Source organism: Furipterus horrens, unplaced genomic scaffold (genome assembly GCF_987537825.1).
Source record: "Furipterus horrens unplaced genomic scaffold, mFurHor1.1.pri manual_scaffold_5, whole genome shotgun sequence".
NCBI classification, from domain to species: domain Eukaryota; kingdom Metazoa; phylum Chordata; class Mammalia; order Chiroptera; family Furipteridae; genus Furipterus; species Furipterus horrens.
In genome coordinates this window covers 139,383,150-139,406,169 of record NW_028327175.1, presented here as the reverse complement: position 1 = coordinate 139,406,169, position 23,020 = coordinate 139,383,150, and the positions used below count along the sequence as shown (strand labels likewise).

General features: G+C 37.8%; 1 protein-coding gene across 4 annotated transcripts in view; it reads right to left on the bottom strand.

Moving 5' to 3' along the window:
* Positions 1–23,020, bottom strand: part of CPEB3 (cytoplasmic polyadenylation element binding protein 3) — a 155,976-nt gene that overhangs the window by 59,350 nt on the left and 73,606 nt on the right. For all 4 annotated transcript variants that reach the window (XM_090277972.1, XM_090277970.1, XM_090277971.1 and 1 more), the window contains 2 exons: positions 17,498–17,665; positions 15,495–15,584 (listed from right to left, as the gene is read on the bottom strand). In XM_090277972.1, the coding sequence (XP_090134098.1) occupies positions 15,495–15,584; positions 17,498–17,665 (258 nt within the window). The remainder of the gene's footprint in view (positions 1–15,494; positions 15,585–17,497; positions 17,666–23,020) is intronic.

Below are 23,020 nucleotides of genomic sequence, written 5' to 3'. Positions count from 1 at the left end.
TTTCTCCTCTCCCTTGCACTTTAATACTCCTCTAATGAATTCTTAAAAAAAAAAAATCCTCACCCGAGGCTATGTTTCCCCCCACCACCAAGGATATGTTTTTTGATTTTAGAAAAAATGGAAAGGGAGGAAAGAGACAGAGAAAGAGAGAGGAACATTGATGTGAGAAACATCTATCATTTGCCTCCTGTACATGCCCTGACCAGGGATTGAACCTGCAACCTAAGTACATAACCTGACTGGGATCAAACCCACAACCTTTGGGTGTATGGGACAATGATTGAACCAACTGAGCCACCCAGCCAGGGCTCAAATATTTTTCTTAATGTTGTTAATGGGTTTTCTCTGTGCCACTATGTTCCCTTCTCAAGACTAAGACTATCCATTCTATTCTGAAAAACAACCCAAGTTTTTGTTCTTAGCTTTCAAAATTTTTCACCAGATCCTTTCAGTCAGCTTCTCATTTCAAACTCTTTCAACTGACATGTCCCCTCTTGGTCTCACTTGCTCATAGCCTTAGCCCTCATCCTGTCAGCAAGTCCTGTCCCAAGCTACACCCTCTTCTAACACATCCTCTCTGCCTCAGCCCGCCAAGTTTGCACCTTCCATTTCATTTCCTGAAATCTACTTTCCTCCAAAGAAAGTTCTCATCAGGGATGGTTTTGGCTTCTCCCCCTTTCCAGCACTTCTGCCTGGTCCTAGCACAGCAGGTACTGCTGTGACAGACTATAAGATGTCTCTGTTATTTGTATGCCAGCTCAGACTTTGTCCTGTGGCCTATACATTCCTACTGCCTACTCCTTTCTGTACAGTCCCTCAAGTTATAAATGCTTTGAAATAGTAGACTAACTCTTACCATTCAACTTCAGGTAAGTGTTTAGTAAAGCAATTTAAACTGAGGGTAGGCTAAGCTTTTAAAAGCAACAATAGGTTGCTGTCCTGTCAAAACAGAACAAAAGAAAAAGCCCACTCTTGCTGCTTTGCAGTGCAGTTTCCATGTTTTTACAAGAAAATCCTTCCTGAGAATAAAAAAGTCAATTGATTAAACATTAAAATATAGGATTCACCAAAGAGTGTGAGTACCATAAGCCAGAAACTGTGTTAAAAAAAGGGGGTAGCGGGGGAGTATTACTCAAAAGCTTAGAACCTGTAAAAGGTTAAGTACAGGCTAAAATGCCTTAATGTCTCAATTTGATCAGCTTATATAACTCAAAAGGTGGAAAAACTTTGAATCTGGGCCTAAAACAACACTGGCTTATTTCTATTCAAGTTATGCTACAAGGGAAAAAAATGTGAAGTTTGAAAACTTTCCTTTACAAAGCCAGATTTAGACAAAATGAAGGAAAAAGAAATAGATGCCGTGAATCCAGCCCACTGCAGACTCACAATGACCTATTTTTGTCCATTTAAAGTGGAATCCCTTTCCTGTTCTTCAAACAGTAACCCCTTAACTAGTTGGCTCAAAGTCAACCTGAATCCCATGTGGCCTGATTTATGCCAGGTTCACAAACCATGCTGGTATTGTATAAGCTTCCACAACTGCATGACCTTGATCACGAGGACCAGTAGTCCAGCCAGTCTGGCCAGTGCAGAGGAAATACATGACCATCAGCAGAAACAGCCCCTCAGAACTACACACGTTATTCAAGGTGGGTGGGAATCATCAGAGAGCAAGGCATGCATCACTCTGGCATAAATATGCATGCCTGTTACTGTTCCTGTTCGCCTGGACCCTGTGCCCCTGCACAGCCAGAGCTGAAGCTGGTTGCTCAAGTGAGCTGAGGATGACAGCTTCCTCCATTCCACTGCCAGCACCACTGACTTATGAACACAGTTTCAGAGCCACGTGGCCAATCTCCTCCTGTCGAACATCTGCAGCTGGCTGCTATCCTTGCCTTTGCCCCAGAGGTCTTCGCCAGCAGTGGTAGTACAGCTGTGCTTATTACCCAGAAGATGCCAGCTCCTCTCCTTGGCCCCAGCCATCACATGAGTGAAGACTAATGGCAGAACCAGGAGCAGTTGCTTAGTACAGAGTCAGGGGTAGAAGGCTCAGAGAGTAGCTCATATCCAAAGTTGCTGTCACTGGAGCTACAAAAAAAAAAAAGTCTCCCCTCTCTGAGCCTGTCATGCCCCACGTATCTTCCTAGCTGCCACACTTATAGCCCCATGCTCAAGGAAGCAGAACTAAGCTGTTTTTTGTTTTAAGTAAGTAGTCAAGAATTCTAAATGATATAGGCCACTAAATGGGGATGGCCTATGTCACAGCTAGGCATTAAAAGATGAGCTGGGCCAATCAAATTCCCTCTCTCTAGAATTCAACTAGAAATATGAAAACAATTTGCTCACAAACAGAGAGGAACACACATGCAGAGAAGAGCTGAGTCATGATAATGGTGGAACATTACAATGTAGAAGAGTTTCCACTGTTCCAATTCCTGCAGCCTGCCATCCCCAGTACAGTCTCCATGACACCTCGTTCTATCACAGCTCCTGTTTTTGGGCTTCCTTGTCACTTATAACCACATTCCCAATTTGAGGTAGCACAAGAGAACTGCTTATCTTTGCTGTCAAAAACTAAACTACAAAGCAATGTGTTCACATCCAGAAATGGTGGGACATCACCCAAGAGGCAGAATTCCAAGGTTCAGCTATAGCTAACAGGCAGCTCAGAAGAACATTCTCATCCTAAACCAGCTCTTGGGAACATCCCAACTATGTGAGTAGGAATAACAGAATAGAAGAATTTAGGAAAAAGCTAAGGATCACTTTCACTTTTAAATAGCTATGAAAGTGTCCCATGGATCATGTAGCTTAAGTTGCCAATTTTTATATAAAATACAGCCTTATAAATAATAGGACAATGTATCACATTAGATATTTAAACCTACCTTCCTTTCCCACAAATGATACACACTAGCAAAACAACTAAAAACAACTTCCTTTATAAGTCACCAGGTAAAATAGTATAAAATCTGTGTGCACTTGGGAAGGACACTTTACCTCTTTGAGTCTCAGTTTAAATTGTGTTAGAAGGAGGTGCTCTTACCAGGTCTAAAATCTGATGGAGTCTACTCTCTAAGCAAGTGATAAAACTCATTCATTTAACAAATATCTGAGGGCCAGCCACTGAGGCAGGTATGCAAAATACTGTGTATTGAGCAGGGATCAAAATATAATATTAAAAACCCTACTGTCACTGAAACTTACATTCCAATCTGGAGGATAGACAGAAAAACACACAATTTTTTAGGTCATGAAAAACACTTTGAAGAAAACTGAATGAGGGAAAGAGGCACAGAGAATGAGAGGGATGCCTATTTTATTCGATAAGGAAGTCAGGAAAGATCTCTCTGTTAAGGTGATATTTGAACAGAAGTCTAGGGGAAGAGGTGAGCAGTCCATTCAGAAATCTAGGGGAAGATGGTTTAAGACAAGGAGAAGTACTAAGACCCTGAGAAGCTTTAGTTGACTTCAAGGCAGAACAAAGTCAGTGTAGCCAGAGTGAGCAAGGGAAAGAATGATAGGAGATGTCAAAGGACACCCAAGTTTCAACAGAGACCTGAAAGGAAAAGGTTTAAATGCTTCAAATACAAGATCCATACTCATGTGTTCCTGGCTTCTGCAGGGGCCCCTTGTTTCCCAAACACACAGGCAAAAAGGTAAGTCCACAACTGCAATGTACCATTTTTCTAACTTGGAACTAAGCAAAAAATGTGCTGTAGATGTCCAAATTAGCATAAATTTCAATAAAGAAAACTGCTTTGGGAAGCCATGTGATATCAAATCTGGAGTCATTAAGATTTTCATTTCTTTTAACTTTGGTTAAGCTTTTTCAAATTTATCCTAAAGAAAGTAATATGAAAGAAAAATCATGTTATACAAAGATATATTAACAGAAGCATTTATAACAGCCTAAATGATCAACAAATAAATTATGGTGCAGAATATGTTTAAAATATGAATATTAGGTAAAAACCTGGGAGGAACTAGACTAGAAAAGTGCATATTTCCTATTGTATCCCTACAAAAGATTATATGTGTATGAATAAAGACTGGAAGGAAACAAAAATGATGATGGTTGGTTCTTTTGGGGAGGCAAGATTATTCTTATTAATGCTTACTAATGCTTGTTCAGTGCAAACCAAATTGCTTTGTTCTGGTTTTACTACTTCATTACAATATTAAGGCCTATATTTAGGACAACAGAAATTACTGTGATTACATACTTGACATATTCATCTCTACTCCATGAGGGACTTCTCGGAAACCCTGCACTGATGGTGTTGACTATTCTTTCTTGCCACTTCTTTCCTTTAGCCTCCGCAGCCACAGACCCAGTCCCAGTCCTTCACTCGACCCACATCTTCACTGCCGTGTCCTTTTCTGTTGCTTCCTAACAAAATTTACTCATTAACTGTTTTTCATTTTCTTTTCCATCCTCGCTAGAAAGATGACTCTTGAAAGATGTAACCTCCAGCCACTGTCTCTTTTCCAAAAATCCCTAACCACAAATCCAACTGCCCATTAGGAATGTCTTCTCAGATGAGAAGTGAGGACATACCAAACTCAACATGTCTTGAATGAAAATCAGCACTACACAAAAATGGTTTTTCTCTCTGTTGACTCTCCTACATTCAGCAGTGCCATGATTCTCCCATTCAGTAGAAGGACTTTTTAGTACAACCCTGCCATCAAATCTGCTACCATCATGGTGCAGTATTCCCTCACTTATCGCGGGTATTACGTTCTAGACAACCCCCACCCCCGCGATAGGTAAAAATCTGCCAAGTAGGAACCTTACATTTATTTTAGTATTTATACATATTTTAAGGCTTTATAAGCCCTTCCCACACACTTATAAACCGTTCCCAGTCCCTTATTAATCTTTCCCACTCCCTTAACCTTTTCCACTTTTATAAACACTACTTATGCTCTTAAACATATTCTACACTCTTAAACCTACGTAACTTTAACAACATATGTATACAGTACCGCAAAATCCCACGATATAGCGAAAAATCTGTGATAATTAAATATAACATTTTTAAAAATCCCGCGATACAGCGAGGCCACGATAAGTGAACTGCGATATAGAGAGGGACTACTATATTGCTAAAAACCACTGGTCCCTTTCTCCCTTGATTCTACTAATAACTCAATGCAAATATCTTATGTCTTTGTGGTCCTCATTACTTAAGAGCTTGATTACAGAAAAATCCTGAATGGTTTTATTGATCCTGACTTAAAATAATAAAATTATATAAACCATAAAAATAAATAAATAAATAAATAAAAACCTCTTGTCCCTTACTAAAAAAGAAAAAAACTAAGCCTTCAGTGATATCTGGGGACTATGAAAGTATTCCATATGTATTTTCTCATTCAATCCTCATAGCAAACTAGAAGTAAACACAATTATTTTTCCATTTTGTAGGTATTACAAAAGAGAGAGATTTAGGAAGATTAATACACCAGAGCCTGTACTCTTGATCACTATTACCAGGCCCAAGTGCTAGCTCTGGGAGAGAGACAACCACATAACCCTGCCTTATATAAACCTTGCCTTGAGGATTTCCGGCCAAGATGGAGGCATAAGTGGATACACGTCACCTCTTCATACAACCGTAAGAAGGATCGCAACAAAGCTCAAAACAAAACACAATCGGAACTGTCATAATATCAAACTGTTGTAAGTTTGGAAGTCCAACCAAGGATTTAAAGAAGATATATTCATCCAGATGGGTAGGAGGAGTGGAGACAGGGAGCTGGAGTGGAAAGGACACTGTGTGGCAGTGACGCGGTGGCGGCAGCGGCAGCCAGCAGAATGGGTGGTCCCACATTCACAAGTGGGAGAGACACCTGGGGAGTGATCCCAGTCCCAGGCCAGACCATGCAGCCCAGGGTTCCAGTGCCAGGAAAATAAAGCCACATAGCTTCTAGCTATGAAAACCAGTGGGGGATTGGGTGGTGGAAGAAACTGCCCATCTCTCAGAAGAATTTCTTCAGAAGAGCCCCATGGTCCTAGAATGCACACAAACCCACCTACTCTGGGAAACACCACCAGGACAACAGCTAGAGGGATGCCAGTTGCATACAGGAAGTGGGGGGAAGTGACTGGAAATGGAGCAAGTCCGGAGCAAGTGGCATTTTTTCCTTTCTGACCCCTCCCCAACATAGAGCACCACAAAGTGGTGAAACTGGTTGCCTCACGCTGGTGAATACCTAAGGCTCCACCCCTTACAATGTAACAGGTGTGCCAAGACAGGGAGTCTAAGCAGTTCTACCTGATATACAGAAACAAACACAGAGAGGCTGCCAAATTGAGGAGACAAAGAAATATGGCATAAATGAAAGAACAGATCAAAACTCCAGAAAAAGAACTAAGCAAAATGGAGATGGCCAACCTGTAAGATGAAGTTCAAAACACTGGCGATAAGGATGCTCAGAGAATTTATGGAGTATAGCAAATGCCATAAGGGAAGAAATGAAGACTATGTTAAGTGAAATAAAGAGAAATCTATAGTTCCCAAAATGAAGCCAGGGTTCAAATCAATGAATTGGAACATAAAGAAGAAATAGTCAATCAGTACAGAATGAAGAAACAAGAATTCAAAAAAACAAGGAGAGAAAAAGAAGACTCTGGGATATCTCCAAAAGTGCCAACATCCGAATCATAAGGATGCCAGAAAGGGAAAAGGAAGAGCAAGAAGCTGAAAACTTACTTGAAAAAATAATGAAAGAAAACTTCCATAATTTTGTGAAGGAAATAGACATACAACTCCAGAAAGCACAGAGAGTCCCAAACAAGTTGGACCCAAAGAGGACCACACCAAGACACATCATAATTAAAATGCCAAAGGTTAAAGATAAAGAGAGGATCTTAAAAGCAGCAAGAGAAAAACAGAGAGTTACCTACAAGAGTTCCCATAAGACTATGAGCTAATTTCTCAAAAGAAACTTCGCAGGCTGAAGAGACCAGCAAGAAGTAGTCAACGTGATGAAAAGCAAGGACCTACAACCAAGATCAATCTATCCAGCAAAGTTATCATTTAGAATGGAAGGGCAGATAAAGTGCTTCCCAGAGAAGGTAAAGCTAAAGGAGTTCATCATCACCAAGCCTTTATTATATGAAATGTTAATGGGACTTATATAAGAAAAACAGGATCAAAACCATGAACATTAAAATGACAATAAACTCACAACTATCAACAAAGAACCTAAAAAAGTGAAAACAAAAACAAACTAAGCAAACAACCAGAATAGGAACAGAATGATATGTACAGGGATCTTTTGGAGGGTTATCAGCTGGGAGGGGGAAGAGGGAGAAATGGGAAAATGGTGCAGGGATTAAGAAGCATAATTGGTTGGTGCAAAATAGATATGGGGATGTTAAGAATAGTAAAGGAGCCATGGCTGGTGTGGTTCAGTGGATTGAGTGCGAGCCTGTGAACCAAAGGGTCACCAGTTCAGTTCCTGGTCAGGGCACATGCCTGGGTTGCAGGCCAGATCCCCAGTTTGGGGAATGTGAGAAGCAACCAAAAATTGATGTTTCTCTCCCTCTCTTTCTCCCTCCCTTCCCCTCTCTCTAAAAGTAAATAAAGTCTTTTTTAAAAAAAGAATAGTAAAGGAAATGAAGAAGTCAAAAAACTTATATGCATGACCCATGGACATGAACTAAGAGGGAGGACTGCTGGAGTGAAAGGGGATACCGGGCACAGGGAAGCAAAGGGAAAAATTGGGACAACAATAATAGCATAATCAACAAAAAATACTTAAAAAAATAAATAAAGCCTGCCTTGAACATGCAGGGCCATTCTTATTCTCTGAGCCAATTTTTAATATTTTATTTATTTTTAGAGAGAGGGGAAGGATGGGAGAAAGAAAGGGAGAGAAACATTGATGTGTGAGAGAAACATCAATTGATTTACCTCCCACACACCATCAACCAGGGACCTGGCCTACAACCCAGGTATGTGCCCTGACCAGGAATCAGACTGGTGACCTCTTGGTTCACAGGATGACGCCCAACCCACTGAGCAACACAGTCGGGGCCTCTGGGCCATTCTTAATCTCTGGACCATTGCTTTTTTCCAATGAGAATACCTATGAAAGTTGGGTTCCGAGGTCAACTTGTTTAGGCTCAAATCCCAGTCCTATCATTTAACACATGACTGCGGACAAATAATCCTCTTCTAAACCTGTTCCTTTCTCTACAAAATGGGAATAATAAGGGTGCTTACCTTGTGGAGTTGGGAAGATTAAATGAGATTAAGCACAGGTAACAGGAACCTGTTCTCTGGATGTTAGCCATTCTAATTATCATAATTCCAGCTGCTGGCAATTCCTACTTATTCTCCCAGGCCCAACTTTCAGACCAAAGTCTTGCACAGCCCACAGTAATCTGTTCCTCCTCTGGATGCATAGGATATTTTACTCACTTTTCATTAACCACAAGTTGATCTGTATTTTAATAAAACTTTCATTTTCATTTATAATACCTACTGTATGCAAGGACTATTTAAGCACTCCACAGATTTGCTGTATTTTTTGCTCCATAAGACGCACTTTTTTTCCCCCCAAAAGTAGGGGGGGTGGGGCGTGTCTGTGAGTCTTATGGAACGAATATTGTGTCACAGACCATGATGTTTATTACCTGACCTGCAGTGGCAACAGCTGTTAGAAGAGGAAGAAGTGGGCCCATGCAAAACCCCTGGGGATGCTTAAATGTCCCACTTTACTGCTGAGTCTCAGGGTATCTGGTCAGTATGAAGATAGCGAAGAAAGTGATATCAGTGATTGTGAGCAACTGAGCTTCATAAATTCTGACACTAGTGATGATGAGTTCTTGGGGTTTCCAGAAAACTAGAAGGGTACTTGAGCCTTAGAGTCTCTCCTCATTTGTGAATGACAGTGATGATGGTTCTTAATATGACTGTTGACTGCTATTCACTTTACATGGTTGAAATATTATTCTGTTATATTTTATTAAATATTTCAGTACACCATTTGGTTCAGAATTTTATTTTTTCTTTCTTGTTTTCCTCCTCTAAACCTAGGTGCGTTTTATGGTCAGGTGCATCTTACAGTGCAAAAAATACGGTACTTATTTTAATTCTCATCACAATCTTATGAAGTAGGTACAATTATTACTATTATTATCTCTCTTTTGCAGGTGATGAAACTAAGGCACAGAAAGGCTAAAGAGCATGCCTGAAGTCATACAAATAATAAGTGGGGGAACCCAGCAAAGCTAATTCCAAAATCCATGCTCTTTACCATCACTTAACATTTCGCATCTGTGTTTTCATGTCTCTGCTGAAAAACTGCAGCCTTCTCAAAAACAAGAATGGCATCTTCTCTGCTCTCCCACAGGCCAAATATAGACGCTTCCACAGACTGTTGTGCAACAAATATTAGAGGGATTGATATTCTCAATGTTGCATGAGCATTTGCTCTAAGACCTAAACCCTCTGTTTGCATTTATTCTGTTCTCTTTACATTCATTTTCAATATCTACCTGCAAATTACATGCACCCAAGATATTATAAACATAATGATGTTGATTAGTATTCCATATGAATGTGAGATTCAGTTCATGCCCTAACATTTGGGAGAACCTCACTTTCCAGGACTCACAATTTCAACTCTACTATTCCAGAACTAAAATGCATGAGAACGCAATCTCAGGAAACTTTTCTTCAATATTTTGATTAGAGTTAGATTTCTTTTCATCATCAAGAACTAAATGCAGAAAACACAAAGCAAGACCTTGCCTCAATTTTGTCCATAGATATTTGAAAGTATTTTAAACTGATATTTCTACTTGATCCAATTCCATCCTCACTCCACCCCAAAGACAAACACCATACAAATGCTTTGCTGTCTACTCTCTGGGGGAATAGATCAATTTAGAGAAGGAAAAAAAAATCCTATTCTTCGAGGTTCTTTCTTCTGCAACATTTTCTCCTCCCTCATAACATTCCAACGACATTTCCATAATTTGTTCAAGGTACTAAAACTCTTCTCATAACTCAGTACTTCCCACATGGTACTCCTCTGTTTGGAACTTGCTTCCCTATACTTTTGGTTTAACACTTCAATTTTCAGATCTGTGTAACTACTAGTATTTTCTCAGAGACACTCTTTCCTTATCCTCATTCTAAACTCATACCCCCTTTTAAAAGTCACTGCACTCTGTTTTTCCTTTAGAGAACTACCCACTCTTTGTAATTGTTTATTTTGTGACCACCTGACTGTTTTCTTATCTTCTCCACAGGACTCTAAGTTCATGAGGTCTGAGAATAATCATAAAGACACACAATCTGACTTCCAAGCCTTCATGTGCCTCCCATGTTCTCAGTGGTGCTCTGGAAAACACCAAGTGACTACCTGCTTGTGGCCCACAGACAGTGATCCAGAAGGTCCTGCATATCCTCAAATGGTTGACCAAATGCCTCAGTGACCCTTGTGCTGGAGAGAGCCCCAGTCTCTATCACCTCCCACTCTGCTTGACCCAAGAACACTTAAGGGGAGAGCTGATGTACCGGGCTGCTGTTCTCCACGTAGATTTTAAGTCCTTTATAGAGTTCATTGAAATGGTCATGGTTTTACAAACCCTACTCCACCTCTATAAGGTAAACCTGATAGATGAATGAATGAGTCTATTTATTTTATTAGGCATACACTTTCTAAGAAAAAGCCTGAAGAAAACTATAGTGGATGGCTCATGTTTCCTCTCTACATACACATAATCCTAAAATATAGAGTCAAACAAACTCTATTTAATGGTGACCTAAAGAAAAGTATGATTGGAAAAAGGGGCATTACTGAGAAGGCACAAACCTGAATTAAAACCTAAGGAATTTAAGAAAACGTAGGAAAAAGTGCAAGGAGGCATCATTAAGAAGGCACAGAATAGTTTGGGGTGAATTACTTAGATGTCCCCAATCTTGAAGTAACCCAAAATTTCTTTAGGTCCTTCCCAGGCAGGTCAACCTTCAAACTTTAGCTAAGAGCAAAAGAGGAGCCAACAGTATAATAATTATTTCTCCTCCTTGACCCCAATCACCAGAAAGGCAGCCTGCTCTCTGAGGACACCAGGCTTGAGGACCAGAATCAGGAGATCCAGATTCTCTTCCTGGCCTCCTGGCTCTTACTCACTGGTCCATCTCCGAACTTAACCTCAGCTGTAAAATAAGGACACCGGTTCTAATGTCCAACAGTTCTATTTTATTATGCTGCTATATAAGAGTGGCACCAAAAAACATGGAGTTTATAGAGCTGCTAAATTCTGTACTTCTTAGACCAACCCAAATATTCTCTCTTCAATTTTTAGTAACAAATTTAAGTAGGATATATATATATATACATATATATATGTATATATATATATGTATATATATATTAGACAAGAAGAATGGTGGTCCAGAAACCATTAGGTATAAAGTATGACTAAGAGAAGTGAAATATTTAACTTGGAAAAGAGAAGACTTAATCTGATAGTCTTAAGTACCATGGGAATAGATGTCACAATGATGACTTATTCTCTGTTTTACTTTAAAGGACACAACCAATGGATAGATTGTAGAGAAGCATTTGACTCAACAGAAGAATAAGATTTAATAATTAGCGCTGTAAACATATAGACTTCCTCTGAAATTAACTGTCTCCTTTGTCACTGGACATCTCAGAAGCTAATTGAGTAATTCTCTGGGCTATTTCAGAGTAGGAGACAACAGATTTTCTGCAAAGGATATGAAGACCACATATAGTCTCTGTCACATATTCTTTGTGCGTGCATTTTTATAGCCCTTAAAAATATAAAAACCATCCTTAGCTTGCAGATCATTGCCAAAACAGTAGTTTGTCCTGGCTGGTGTGGCTCAGAGGATTAAGTGCCGGCCTGCGAAACGGGAGGTTGCTGATTTGATTCCCATTTAGGGCACAGGCCTGGGTTGAGGGCCAAGTCCCCAGTTCAGGGAGTGCGAGAGGCAATCAATAGATTTATCTTTTGTACATTCATGTTCTTCTCTCTCCCTTTCTCCCTCCTTTCCCCTCCCTCTAAAAGTAAATAAATAAAATAAAGACAAATAAACAAAACAGGTAGTTTGCTGATCCCTATTCTGGAGAAGTGTTGTCCAATAGAAATATTACTCACAAAGATAACTGAAAATTTTCCAATATCTACATTTTAAAAGGTAAAAAGAAACAGGTAAGGTTAACTTTAATATATTTAATTTAACCCGATATATCCAAAAATTATCATTTTAACATGTAAACAAAATTAGTAAGAGCTTTTAACATTTTTTAAAACTAAGTCTTTAAAATCAGTGTATATTTCACACTTAATAGCATATCTTGATTTAAAATAATCACATTGGAAGTACTCATTAGCTCCATGTGGCTAGTGGCTATCCTACTGGACAGAGCAGGTCCAGAGAAACCTGTACATTCTGCTGAGAAACAGAAGAAGTGACCTTCCAATCAAACTTAATTTTAATGATTCAAATCAATGAGGAAAAAAAAAGAACAGTCAATAAATAACTGTTGGGATGACTGGGATGCTAACTGGAAAAATAAAGCTGGATCTTTTCTTGGGCCTTACTCCACTATAAATTCCAGAAAGAAATGAGATGGCAATGTAAAAAGGTAAAATAAATTCAAATGGCCAATAAAAAATGCCCCAAAAGATGTTATTTTAACCACTGGATTGGCAACGATTGAAAATGCCATATTCCCAAACCCTCAATAAAACTGAGTTTTGCAAATTGGGTACTATTAGTGGGAATATAAATGTGTATGATTTTTCTTTCTTTCTTTGTGTGATATTTCTTAAGAGCAGCTTGGCAATATGTATAAACATATACTTCATTTCCAAAAATTCATCCCAAGAGGTAATTTTGGTATGAAGAGAACAAAAAGATGAACACATAATGACTATTAGCTGAAACATCATCCATGAGTGAAAACGACTGGAAGCAAATTAAATGTTCATCATCAGTAGGACTGATTAAATAAAATAAGGTCATTAACAATAATGTAAGTTTCTTATAGTAAGGTGCTGACTTTGCTAGGGGGAAATGTAGGTTATTAAATAATATACATAGTGTAATCCTATTTATAAAAATTTAAACTTTCATTTAAGTGTATATTCATAAAGAGATATAAGAAAGATACGTAATAGAATGTATACAGTAATATCTGCTCATATATATATTTATCTTCATTTTTATTTTTTATGATGATCATCTGACACCTTTGTGATGATCATCTGACACCTTTTATCCCATAATAATTTTTATACTTCAGCATAACTTTTTTTTAACTGGCACTCTTATTCATATCTTTTATACTTGCCCTTTTACAGAGTATGTTACATGAACCACATTGTGGTGAACTCTTTTCTTTCATTGACATAACACTGCCATGATTTGCATGTGCAACTAGTACTCTTAGAAATATCTTTTTAGGGTAGGTAGGACGACGACCATGTACAGCTTGAAGCAGCTAGAGGAGCACGAGACCTTGGCCCATTGTCCTTTATAAGATACAAAGGGTCTTAAGTCTGGGGGGGGGGGGGTTGTTATTTTTTATTTAAAAAAAATTAAATAATTAATTAATTTTTCTAAAAAAAGAATAATATAGGAAAGGGTGAAGCCAGAGAACTTGTATGTATGACCCATGGGCATGGACTTGTAAGGGGGGAATATCTGGGGGAGGGGTGGTGCTGGGCAGAGGGGAGCAAAGGGGAAGAAATTGGAACTATTGAAACAATATAATCAGTAAAATATACTTAAAAATATATATCTTTTTATACATGTGACCTTACAAGTGTATCATATGCAGTACAGTGTGGTGAACTCATTCATTAACTGAAACAACATTACTCTGATTCGATGAATTATTAGTACTCTTTCTTTTTCTGCACTAGTAGAAATTTATTTCAGAGACAACTTTTCCAGAATCTCTCTTCTCCAAATTGAGGCCCATTGTCAAAGCCTCAGTAAGCTGCCAGTCCCTGGGGCTGGCACGCAGCTCACTGCTTAGGCTGGAGCTGGGACTGTCATGACTGTTTTTCTTTTTTTTAATTGAATTTATTGGGGTGACATTGGTTATTAAAATTATATAGGTTTCAGGTGAGCACTCTTAAAAATATTTTTAAACTTTTCTTTTTCTAAAGATTTTATTTATTCATTTTTATAGAGAGAGGAAGGGAGGGATAAAGAGAGGAGGAGAAACATCCATTGGTTGCCTCCCATATGCCCCCAACTGGGGACCCAGCCCATAACCCAGGCATGTACCCTAAATGAAAATTGGACTGGCGACAGCTTGTTTGTGGGATGATGCCCAACCCACTGAGCGATACCAACGAGGGCTTAAAAATATTTTTAACATATGTCTTTAAATAGAGTCATATATGCACCATGAAGTAGTGAACACATTCCTTCACTGAAATAATTAGCATGATGATTTCTATCTTTTCTGATTAATATAAATCTAATTTTTTAACTTTAAAAATTCTTGGAGAGAATTAACAGAAGTGTGTAAAAGGCAAACAGACAGTCTTCTTTAGTGAATAACATTTTCATAGGCTACAAAGAGAGTGAGGAGAAGTACAGGTAACAAAGAAACCAGACATAAAAGGAAGCCACTGGCCTCTTAGGTTAAGCTATCACCTGATTCCTGTAAAAGGCACAGGAGCACAAGTATTTTAACGTCATCTTCTAGTGGTGGGTGATGTTACACAATAGCACATACCAGAAAACAATTCCTTAGAGATGAAAGGCATCCTTGAAATATATCTATAGAACATACCGTAAGAAAAAACTTCCTTTTTAACCCAAATATTCTTCTATAAATATCTAGATACATACCCAGAGTTAATATCAGCAGAAAAGATTAGTAGATTCTACAGATACGACAAACTATGAACAAACTAATATATCTTCATGATCTCATAAATAATAATAAAAAAGAAAGCCTACCAAAAAACAGGGAAGCAAGTTATGTGAAAAGTCCTTTGCTAGTTTGCTCTCCACCCATCAACAGACTAAGTTGCTTAATAGATAGACATGGATAAAGGTAATTTCATATAATGTCATTCTTCAGTCACTAGGTTTTCCAAGTTTGGGGTTTATAAGGTCTATAAAATTTGATTCTAAATAATCTTTCCCTTTACCATTACTGACATTTCTCAAAACTCTAGAATCTTTCTCTCAACTAACGAAAAGACAGCACAAGGCTCTCATTCACACTAGACCCATAGGATCTCACCGTCAATAATTAATAGATGCCGTGAAACAATCAGTGTGCTTCTGGGGAAACAGTCTTCAAGCAAAAAACAGTAAGACACAAAAAGATGACCGATGTTAAGTGTTTTCTTAACTGGGGGTTAAAAATCAGCAGCTATTTCAAGAATTAAAAGGCTGCCTTTTACTGAACTATTGAGATTGCTCTCCACCAGGTGGGCAATGGAGACATTTTAAGGGCCTTACCTTTAGGAGGAAAATAGGACTTGCTTTCAGCTTTGTGAGGCCAGTCTACAACGAGAGGTCCAAACCTGCGAAAGCTGGCAGTGATCTCATCTACAAAACAGAGAAGGAATCTTAGCAAAAGAGAAAAAAACAGTGCAAACAGGACAGTAAAAAAAAAAGCATAATTATATAAAAAATGTTTTGAGAGCAATTTTATAAAAAGCGTTTTTACAGAAGGCAAACCTACTAAGTAAAATACCAATTGTTTGAGAGAGGTACATTTGGTTATTCACTTTTACCCATGAAGAATGTATTTCTAACTATAATTCATTTCCCTCACTGCCAATACACTGAATATTAAGGATTTGGAAGAAAAAAAATCTGACGTTAGCTAACATGACCTCCCCGTCAAGTAAAAAGGAGATTCTAAAAACAGGGATGTTCTCTGTTTTTAGAAAAAAGGCAAAAGTACAAAGAATATTTACAATATGCTTTCATTTGTGTAAAATAATTTCTAAGATCTCTAAGACTACTACCTTTAGATTATTATTATTAATGTAAGAGTATTCATCTGTAAGATTATTTTAGAAATAGTTATGATTCTTTTGGTGAGGGGTAGGGTAAATAGGTAGGTAATTTTATCAGGTGATAAGAAAAAATTAAAAGTCACTGGTTTCTTTCATATATACCTACTATATATCCTATAAGGAAAATCTTTCAAAAGTTATAGCTCGATAAATTTATCTTTTCCTTCTGACTTTTGACTCAAAGCAGAAGGTTATTATAACTTAGCTACTACCCAGGTTTAAGTTGCCACTCTCTCAGCCTTGATCAAAATTTTGTCTTAAAGGAAAATCCAATCAGTAGATGAAATTAATATGGGAATAGTTTGGAGGAAAATGAGTCTGCATTTGTGTACAACTTTAAAGCAGTAAGTCTAAAATAAAACTATTTTCAGAGACTATTTTTCTCTCATCATGAAAAAAAGAGAAAATTATGATAAATTAAAGAAATGTCATAGCTAGAATAATGCTGGCAAATAGTTTTTTTAAAAAACAATATTTTATATCAGATCCAAGGCCTAGAAACAGAATTGTTTTCTCCCCTAAATTAACTTTGTCACAATTATGTTTCATTTATTCATTCAACATATATTTATTGACAAGCTTCTATATGTAACTGGCTTTAGGAATAAAAGAAAAACTAACTTTTGGATTGGTAGTATCTCAAAAATATTATTTAAAAAGTTCTAATTAGTCTTCATGCTTTTTAAAAAACTATTTATTTTTAGAGAGAAGTAAAGGGAGGGAGAAAGAGAGGGAGAGAAACATCAATCAGATCAGATCTGTTGCCTCTTGCATGCCCCCACCCTGGGACCTGGCCTGTAACCCAGGCATATACCGTGACTGGGAATTGAATTGTAGACTTTTTGGTTTGTGGGAGAACACCCACCCCACTGAGCCACACCAGTCTTCATTCTTCTAAAGACAAGAGGGGGCTCTTCATTAATAGGTATTTATATTAACATATGAGGTGGTAAAGTGTGATGGACATGAGTAAGAGTTCAGGAATCAGAATGATTTTGAGTTCTAATGGCACCATAGCTACATAACTGTAGACAAATTGTTTCTCTATAATCCTCATCTTCCTCATCTATAAAATGGAGTTGGTAGGATATGCCTTATAGGATAGCTAGCTGTGGGGATTAATGAGATACTATAATGTGAAGCACCGAGCACAATAATGAGCTTATATTATAGTGTTTCATAAAAGTCAGTTCTCATTATTATTTTTAAATTATCCCAAAATTAATAAGTAGGAAATGGAACACTGTTGGTAAATGGCTATTTATAAACATACATAAACAGCAGACCTGAAGCACATTATCTATTACTGCTCCATCTACTGAATCCCCATTCCCTAAGATATCAATGTCCTTAAGCTGCCTTGGAGAAGAGAGGTAGGGTCAGGTCACTCAAAGAACACACCTGGCCTTTATAAAGTCATTAAAGAACACACAGTACCTTCATCAATATCAGGAGGAAGACCTCCAACAAACACCTTTCTAGAGTAGCGTTCTACTCGTTCCCCATTTTGACAGCGAGTGGGAGAACTTAAGCCAGACGACAAGGACTGATCGCCATGACTGTCATCCAGGAAGGCATCTTCAAAGGGAAAAAGAGAAGACCGACCTGAAACAAATATGGGAGTTTGCACAGTTAAAATTATTTTCCTGGACAACAAATATTTTATTAGGAGACAAAGGGCAAAGTAAAGCATATGAAAAAATAAATCCTGAGCTGTGATTCTTTTCAATAGAATAACCGACAGCAGATTCCCAACCAGGTCTAAACAAGTTCACACCATCTTTTTTGTGTAAATGTATGTAAAGTACAGGCATGACTGGATTGACACTGAGGAAGATACTACAGCTGTTTTCACTGCTAAAAAATTACTACATGTCAGGCAGTCCTTATCACTACCGCTAAGAGTATTTAGCAGTTACTTATTCTTTCCCCAGGCATTTCTTAAAATAAATGAAAAAGTAATTTTTATTCACAGATTTTTATTTGCTTATGGTGACCTCAAAGGTCCAGTTCTAAAGATGGACCCTGATAAGAGGGAATATTAAACTGATGACAGAGGCTGATAACTTCTTTGAGAGCAGGAGTAAAAATGACCAAGTTTTCCTTGCCATTCCAAGCTACTCCAATTTGAAAATAAACATCTGCAATAATAAAAGGTAGGTAAGGCAAATGAAAACATTTAAGTTAAGAGGCGAGAGAACAGATGTGATGTGGTTATGACATTTTTTTACCCTACTAATGTAGGACATATTTTATATCACTCAAAAATTATTCTCACTGTTAACTCTACAGCCAAATAAAGTGTATAAAGGTAACTTATCCACTCCATGTAACTACAAGAAAGATACTAGCAGTTAAGAGTCTGTTAATAAACATAACTCAATAATGCCATCTGGCATTACAAAATAAAATCTAAGTTTAAAAACAAATATATTTCCTGTTTGAGTCAGTGAGTTCCTGGTAAAACTTTCCACTAGGCTCTACTTTAAAAACAAACTGTCTTGAGCACTCTAACTTTTGAAAAAAAAAACTCCCCTCTAAAATAAATTCATACACTCCTTTAAAAAAAAAAAAAAAGAACAGTATCTTTCCCATTTAGTCTATCCTGTCTTTATTTCCCTGAAACCTAGGTTCTTCATCACTACAGCCAATTCTCTGAAACTGAATATAAATAGCCTTAGAAAAATACTGGACATTTATTTCTTTTACAAAAAAGTTACTAATATAACTCTGTTTACTTTATGAACCCAGGTGGTATAAGAAAGGCACTGTTTTGATGTTGGGAGTTAATAAATAAAAGGACCAAAGAATTTTTGTTCAGCTATTCCCAGCTTAGCTACAAAGAAATAGAACAAAATTTGTCACCTCATGTCACTTAGGTTTTTTAGCTTGACAGGAACAAACAACAGACAGTAAATTCTGCTTGACAGGAACAAACAACAGACAGTAAATTCTTATCCCTTGATGTCTGTTCTGATTATTGAGGGAAAAATAGATCTGCAGCAACTATAGGCAAAATGCGCTTCCCGAAGATATCCAGAGATGTTCTCCCACGGCTGTTAGCTTTGCTTTTCATGTAACCCACATGCAGGGAATTACATGCCTTACTCTGTGATAAGAACATGCCCCAGTCAGCATTTCTCACAGAATGTACCTATGCCCCTCTCTTACCCTCAACACTAATAACATGAGAGGCTCAGAAAACAAAAGCTGGTGGCGGGGGGAAGAACTGAATAATACTGGAAAATATTGCACACCTTATGCCCTTCCCATAGATTAATAATCCACATTAGAATATAAAAGGCTGGAAAAAGTTCTGTGGTAAAATAAATTAATCCAGCATTACCTAGATTTAATATAAAGGAATCTTTAATGTATATAACTCAGTGGAAAACACTTGAAGAAATATTTATCCACATTTCACAAACACCAAATAGATAAGATCTTATTTGGAAGTCCCTGACAAAGAAATCAAATCTGGTAAGACAGATCAGCAAGTACACAATTATGAAATAGACAGATAAGTACTAAGGGAAGACTTTACCAAGTGATACAAAAGCACAATTTACTGCCCTACAGGAGATGGGGGCAAAAAGACCTTTAGGGTGATTTTAGAGGCAGGCAATTTTGAGCAGAATCTTGTGGAAGTAGGAGTATCTAAGGTAAAGAACAAGAATCCACAGAGAAAGGTTTGATCTTTCCCTCCAAACCTGTTCCTTGCAATAAAAATAACTATTATCCATATCCAATCCAATCCAAAAAATCTAGGAGTTATCCTTAACATCTCTATTTCTTTCATACTCCAGCTCTACTCTCTCTCTCCCTCTCATTATGTCCTACCAATTCAAGCTATAAAATTCTTCAGTCCAGTCAATTTGATCCTAACAGCCTGGTCCAGATCACGATCATCTCTCCCCTGAATTAAAGGTTTAATGAGTATACAACAGCTTATGTAATCTACTGGTTTCTATCCTCTACCCTACAATGCTTTCATCACAAACAGCCAAAGTTACCATTTTAAAATATTAATCTGAACATGTTACTATACTCTTTACTTCTACCCTTAAAACCTCTCAGTAACTTCCCATTGCTCTCCGGGAAAGGGCAAATGCATCACTATAACTGTCAAGACCTCTGCTTACCTCTCTGATATCACAGTTGCTGCCTCTCCCTCTGGTTTACTGACCTCCAATCAGACAGACAGACCTTCAAATTTCTTAACTATTTCTCTTCACCTCGGGCCCGAAGGACAAGCTGTAGCCCCTAATCATAACAAACACCCTCTTCCCAGATCCCTAATTTTCCAGTTAATTCCTAGCAATTCTTCAAGTATCAGTTGAAAAGTCATTCCTCAGATGGAACTACCCTGACCTTCTATATGAGGCTAGGTCCCCTTTTCTATCCATTCATAGCACTTTTCTTAACACTTTCCCCAATTACCATCAAATTACTACAGTATATGGGTTTTTAATTGGTATCTCATTCCCCAACCCCATTAAATTGTAAGCTCTATAAGGAAAGGGACTCATTTAATCTTGTTCATCACTGTGTCTTCATGTTCTAACAAGGGCATGGAAAAGGTACCCAACAAATGTTAAAAGTGAGGGAGCATCCAGCAAAGGAAAACAGCGTGTGCAAAGACATGGTGCTGCAAGTACATGCTGGAACACAATACATGCTGTGACAATGGCCAGAGATATGACCGTGCCCCAGAAAATTGAGACCTATTCCATTTTATTTGTTCAAGCTTAGGTTCCCTAATACAAAAGAAATAGGAAATTTCCCCATTTTCCAAATTTAATATTTCTTCCTAATACTAGCCTTCTTTTTTTGAAAACTATACTCATTCCCTGGAGATTCTGACACTCCCATCTAATCCATCTTCCATACAATGAATTCTCTAAGATGCTTGTGACCATGTTATTTCCTCTACCCTAAAACCTATAATAGCTACACTTCTAACAGCAATTTACACCCAGGGAGGTGGGGACGGGATGAGAGTCTGAAGAAATCTATGACTGTCCAGATGAGAGATGAGGAAGTCTTAAACCAGAGCAGTGAAGAAGGAGAAGTAAATGTTCAAGACAAAGAGAATGTTCTGGAACAAAGAGAACTTGCTTTTTTTTTCATGGCCAACATGACCACAGCTTCCCCAGAGTATGTTGACAAAGAAAATACAAGCAACAGTTAATTGTAAAAATTTGGACTGTTTTAAATACTGGTTATGGATACTTAAGCTTTCCAAGGTTTCAAAACCAAACCTCTTTTTTTATTATTAGTGTTTGGAGTACCACAGACTTTAGTAATGAAGTGGCCCTTGGAAATGAAAATGCTAAGAAGTCACACAACATGATGTTTCCCTAACTGTGAGTAAGAACTAAAATGTACGTCTCAGAGACCAATTCCCAGATCTATTTAATCTGAATCTGTGGAGGTCAAACTTGAAAATTTACACTTAAAACAAAATTTCCCAGTGATTCATGTGCTCAAGTTTAAGAACCACTGAAATGGAGATTGATTGTCTATAGCAGGCAGCTACTTAAAGAGATGTTGTGTGAAGTATATAGGGCCTTGGGAAACATCCAAGTTCAACCAAGTTAAAGGTAGTGCATCCTCAGGAATAAAATGTAAAATCTATAATGTAGTCAGTCTTACTGTAACATGACTGCCTGTAATGCTGATGGAACAAAAAGTTAGTCTGCAGGAGGCATTTAAAAGAAGCAAAGAGTAAGAACTTGTAGTGTTTACCCAGCACAGAACAACAGGAGATAAAAGGATTTTATCATACTGGTGGGGCTACTCCTCTGTGGGACAAACAGAATGGTTCATTTGATGTTTCCATAGCCTGAAAACCATCTGTTTTCCTATACTCTAATTATAAGCTCATAAGAGACTGTTCTTTAAATGAGTTTAGTGCCTTGCTATTATAAAGAAGTGACTCTTGAATTAGTAGACAAGTAAACAGCCATAATATCACTGATATTATGATTTGTCCAGTGGTCCCTTGCGAGCTTGGTATTGGTGCATTCATTTGGTTGGCATAAATCCATCTCCTCAAAACCAATCATCCTTGGGAAGACTGGTAAAGTTTTAGTTCCTGGACATGTGTTGCTAGAACAGAAACTTGAAGAAGCTGCACCCAAATTGTTCCCATGAGGGCCCTGCTTTACTAACTAGCATCTCTTGGATATATTTCTTTTTTTTTTAATGAAAACATTCCTCAAGACCAAAATGTTTTAAGTAAGCCATGCTACTTACCAAAAATTATATTCTTATGTATCTAGTAAATTAATCTGCTTTAAAATTTCATCATACTTCCATATAAAATATTTATATTCAGTATTTTAAAAGAAGCAAAAAAGCTTCTCAACTGCTCAATGACTTTCTTTTCTACCAAATAGTCTGGTTTTCTGATATCTAGTTTCAATTAATAACCAGAAAGTAATTTTTGGTCTAGTAACTAAAGAAACACTCTCTGAATAGAGAGATGACTTAAAGCTAAAAACTCCTTGTAAGAAAAATGCCAAATAAGAAACCTGCAAAGCACTACCTACACACAAAAGGCTTCTCCAAGATAGCTCTTCCCCAGCAGGCTTCCTTTCCTGCAGCTTCTGATGGAAAACAAAAAGCCCTGGCCACGCTGGACTTCCAAAGCCGCTCCAACCTCACCTCTGAGCTTCCATCAAAGCCTCAGCTGTTGCTCCAACAGCAGCCGGCACTTCTGGACCAGTACATCCATTCCAAGCCTGACTCTTTCATCTTAGTTTTGCAAGTAGCTCAGGAATTAGTCACTTTGGGGGTTTTAAAAAATGGATTATGAGGCATGACTCCTTTAAAAAAAATTGCCCAGAAGTCAAGAGAGTCAGGTTCCAGCCTATGCTGTCTTTAATCTGTGACACTGGCCAGGACATATCACTTACCCGATTCTCATTTACATATGGAGAGATTTGAACTAGATGA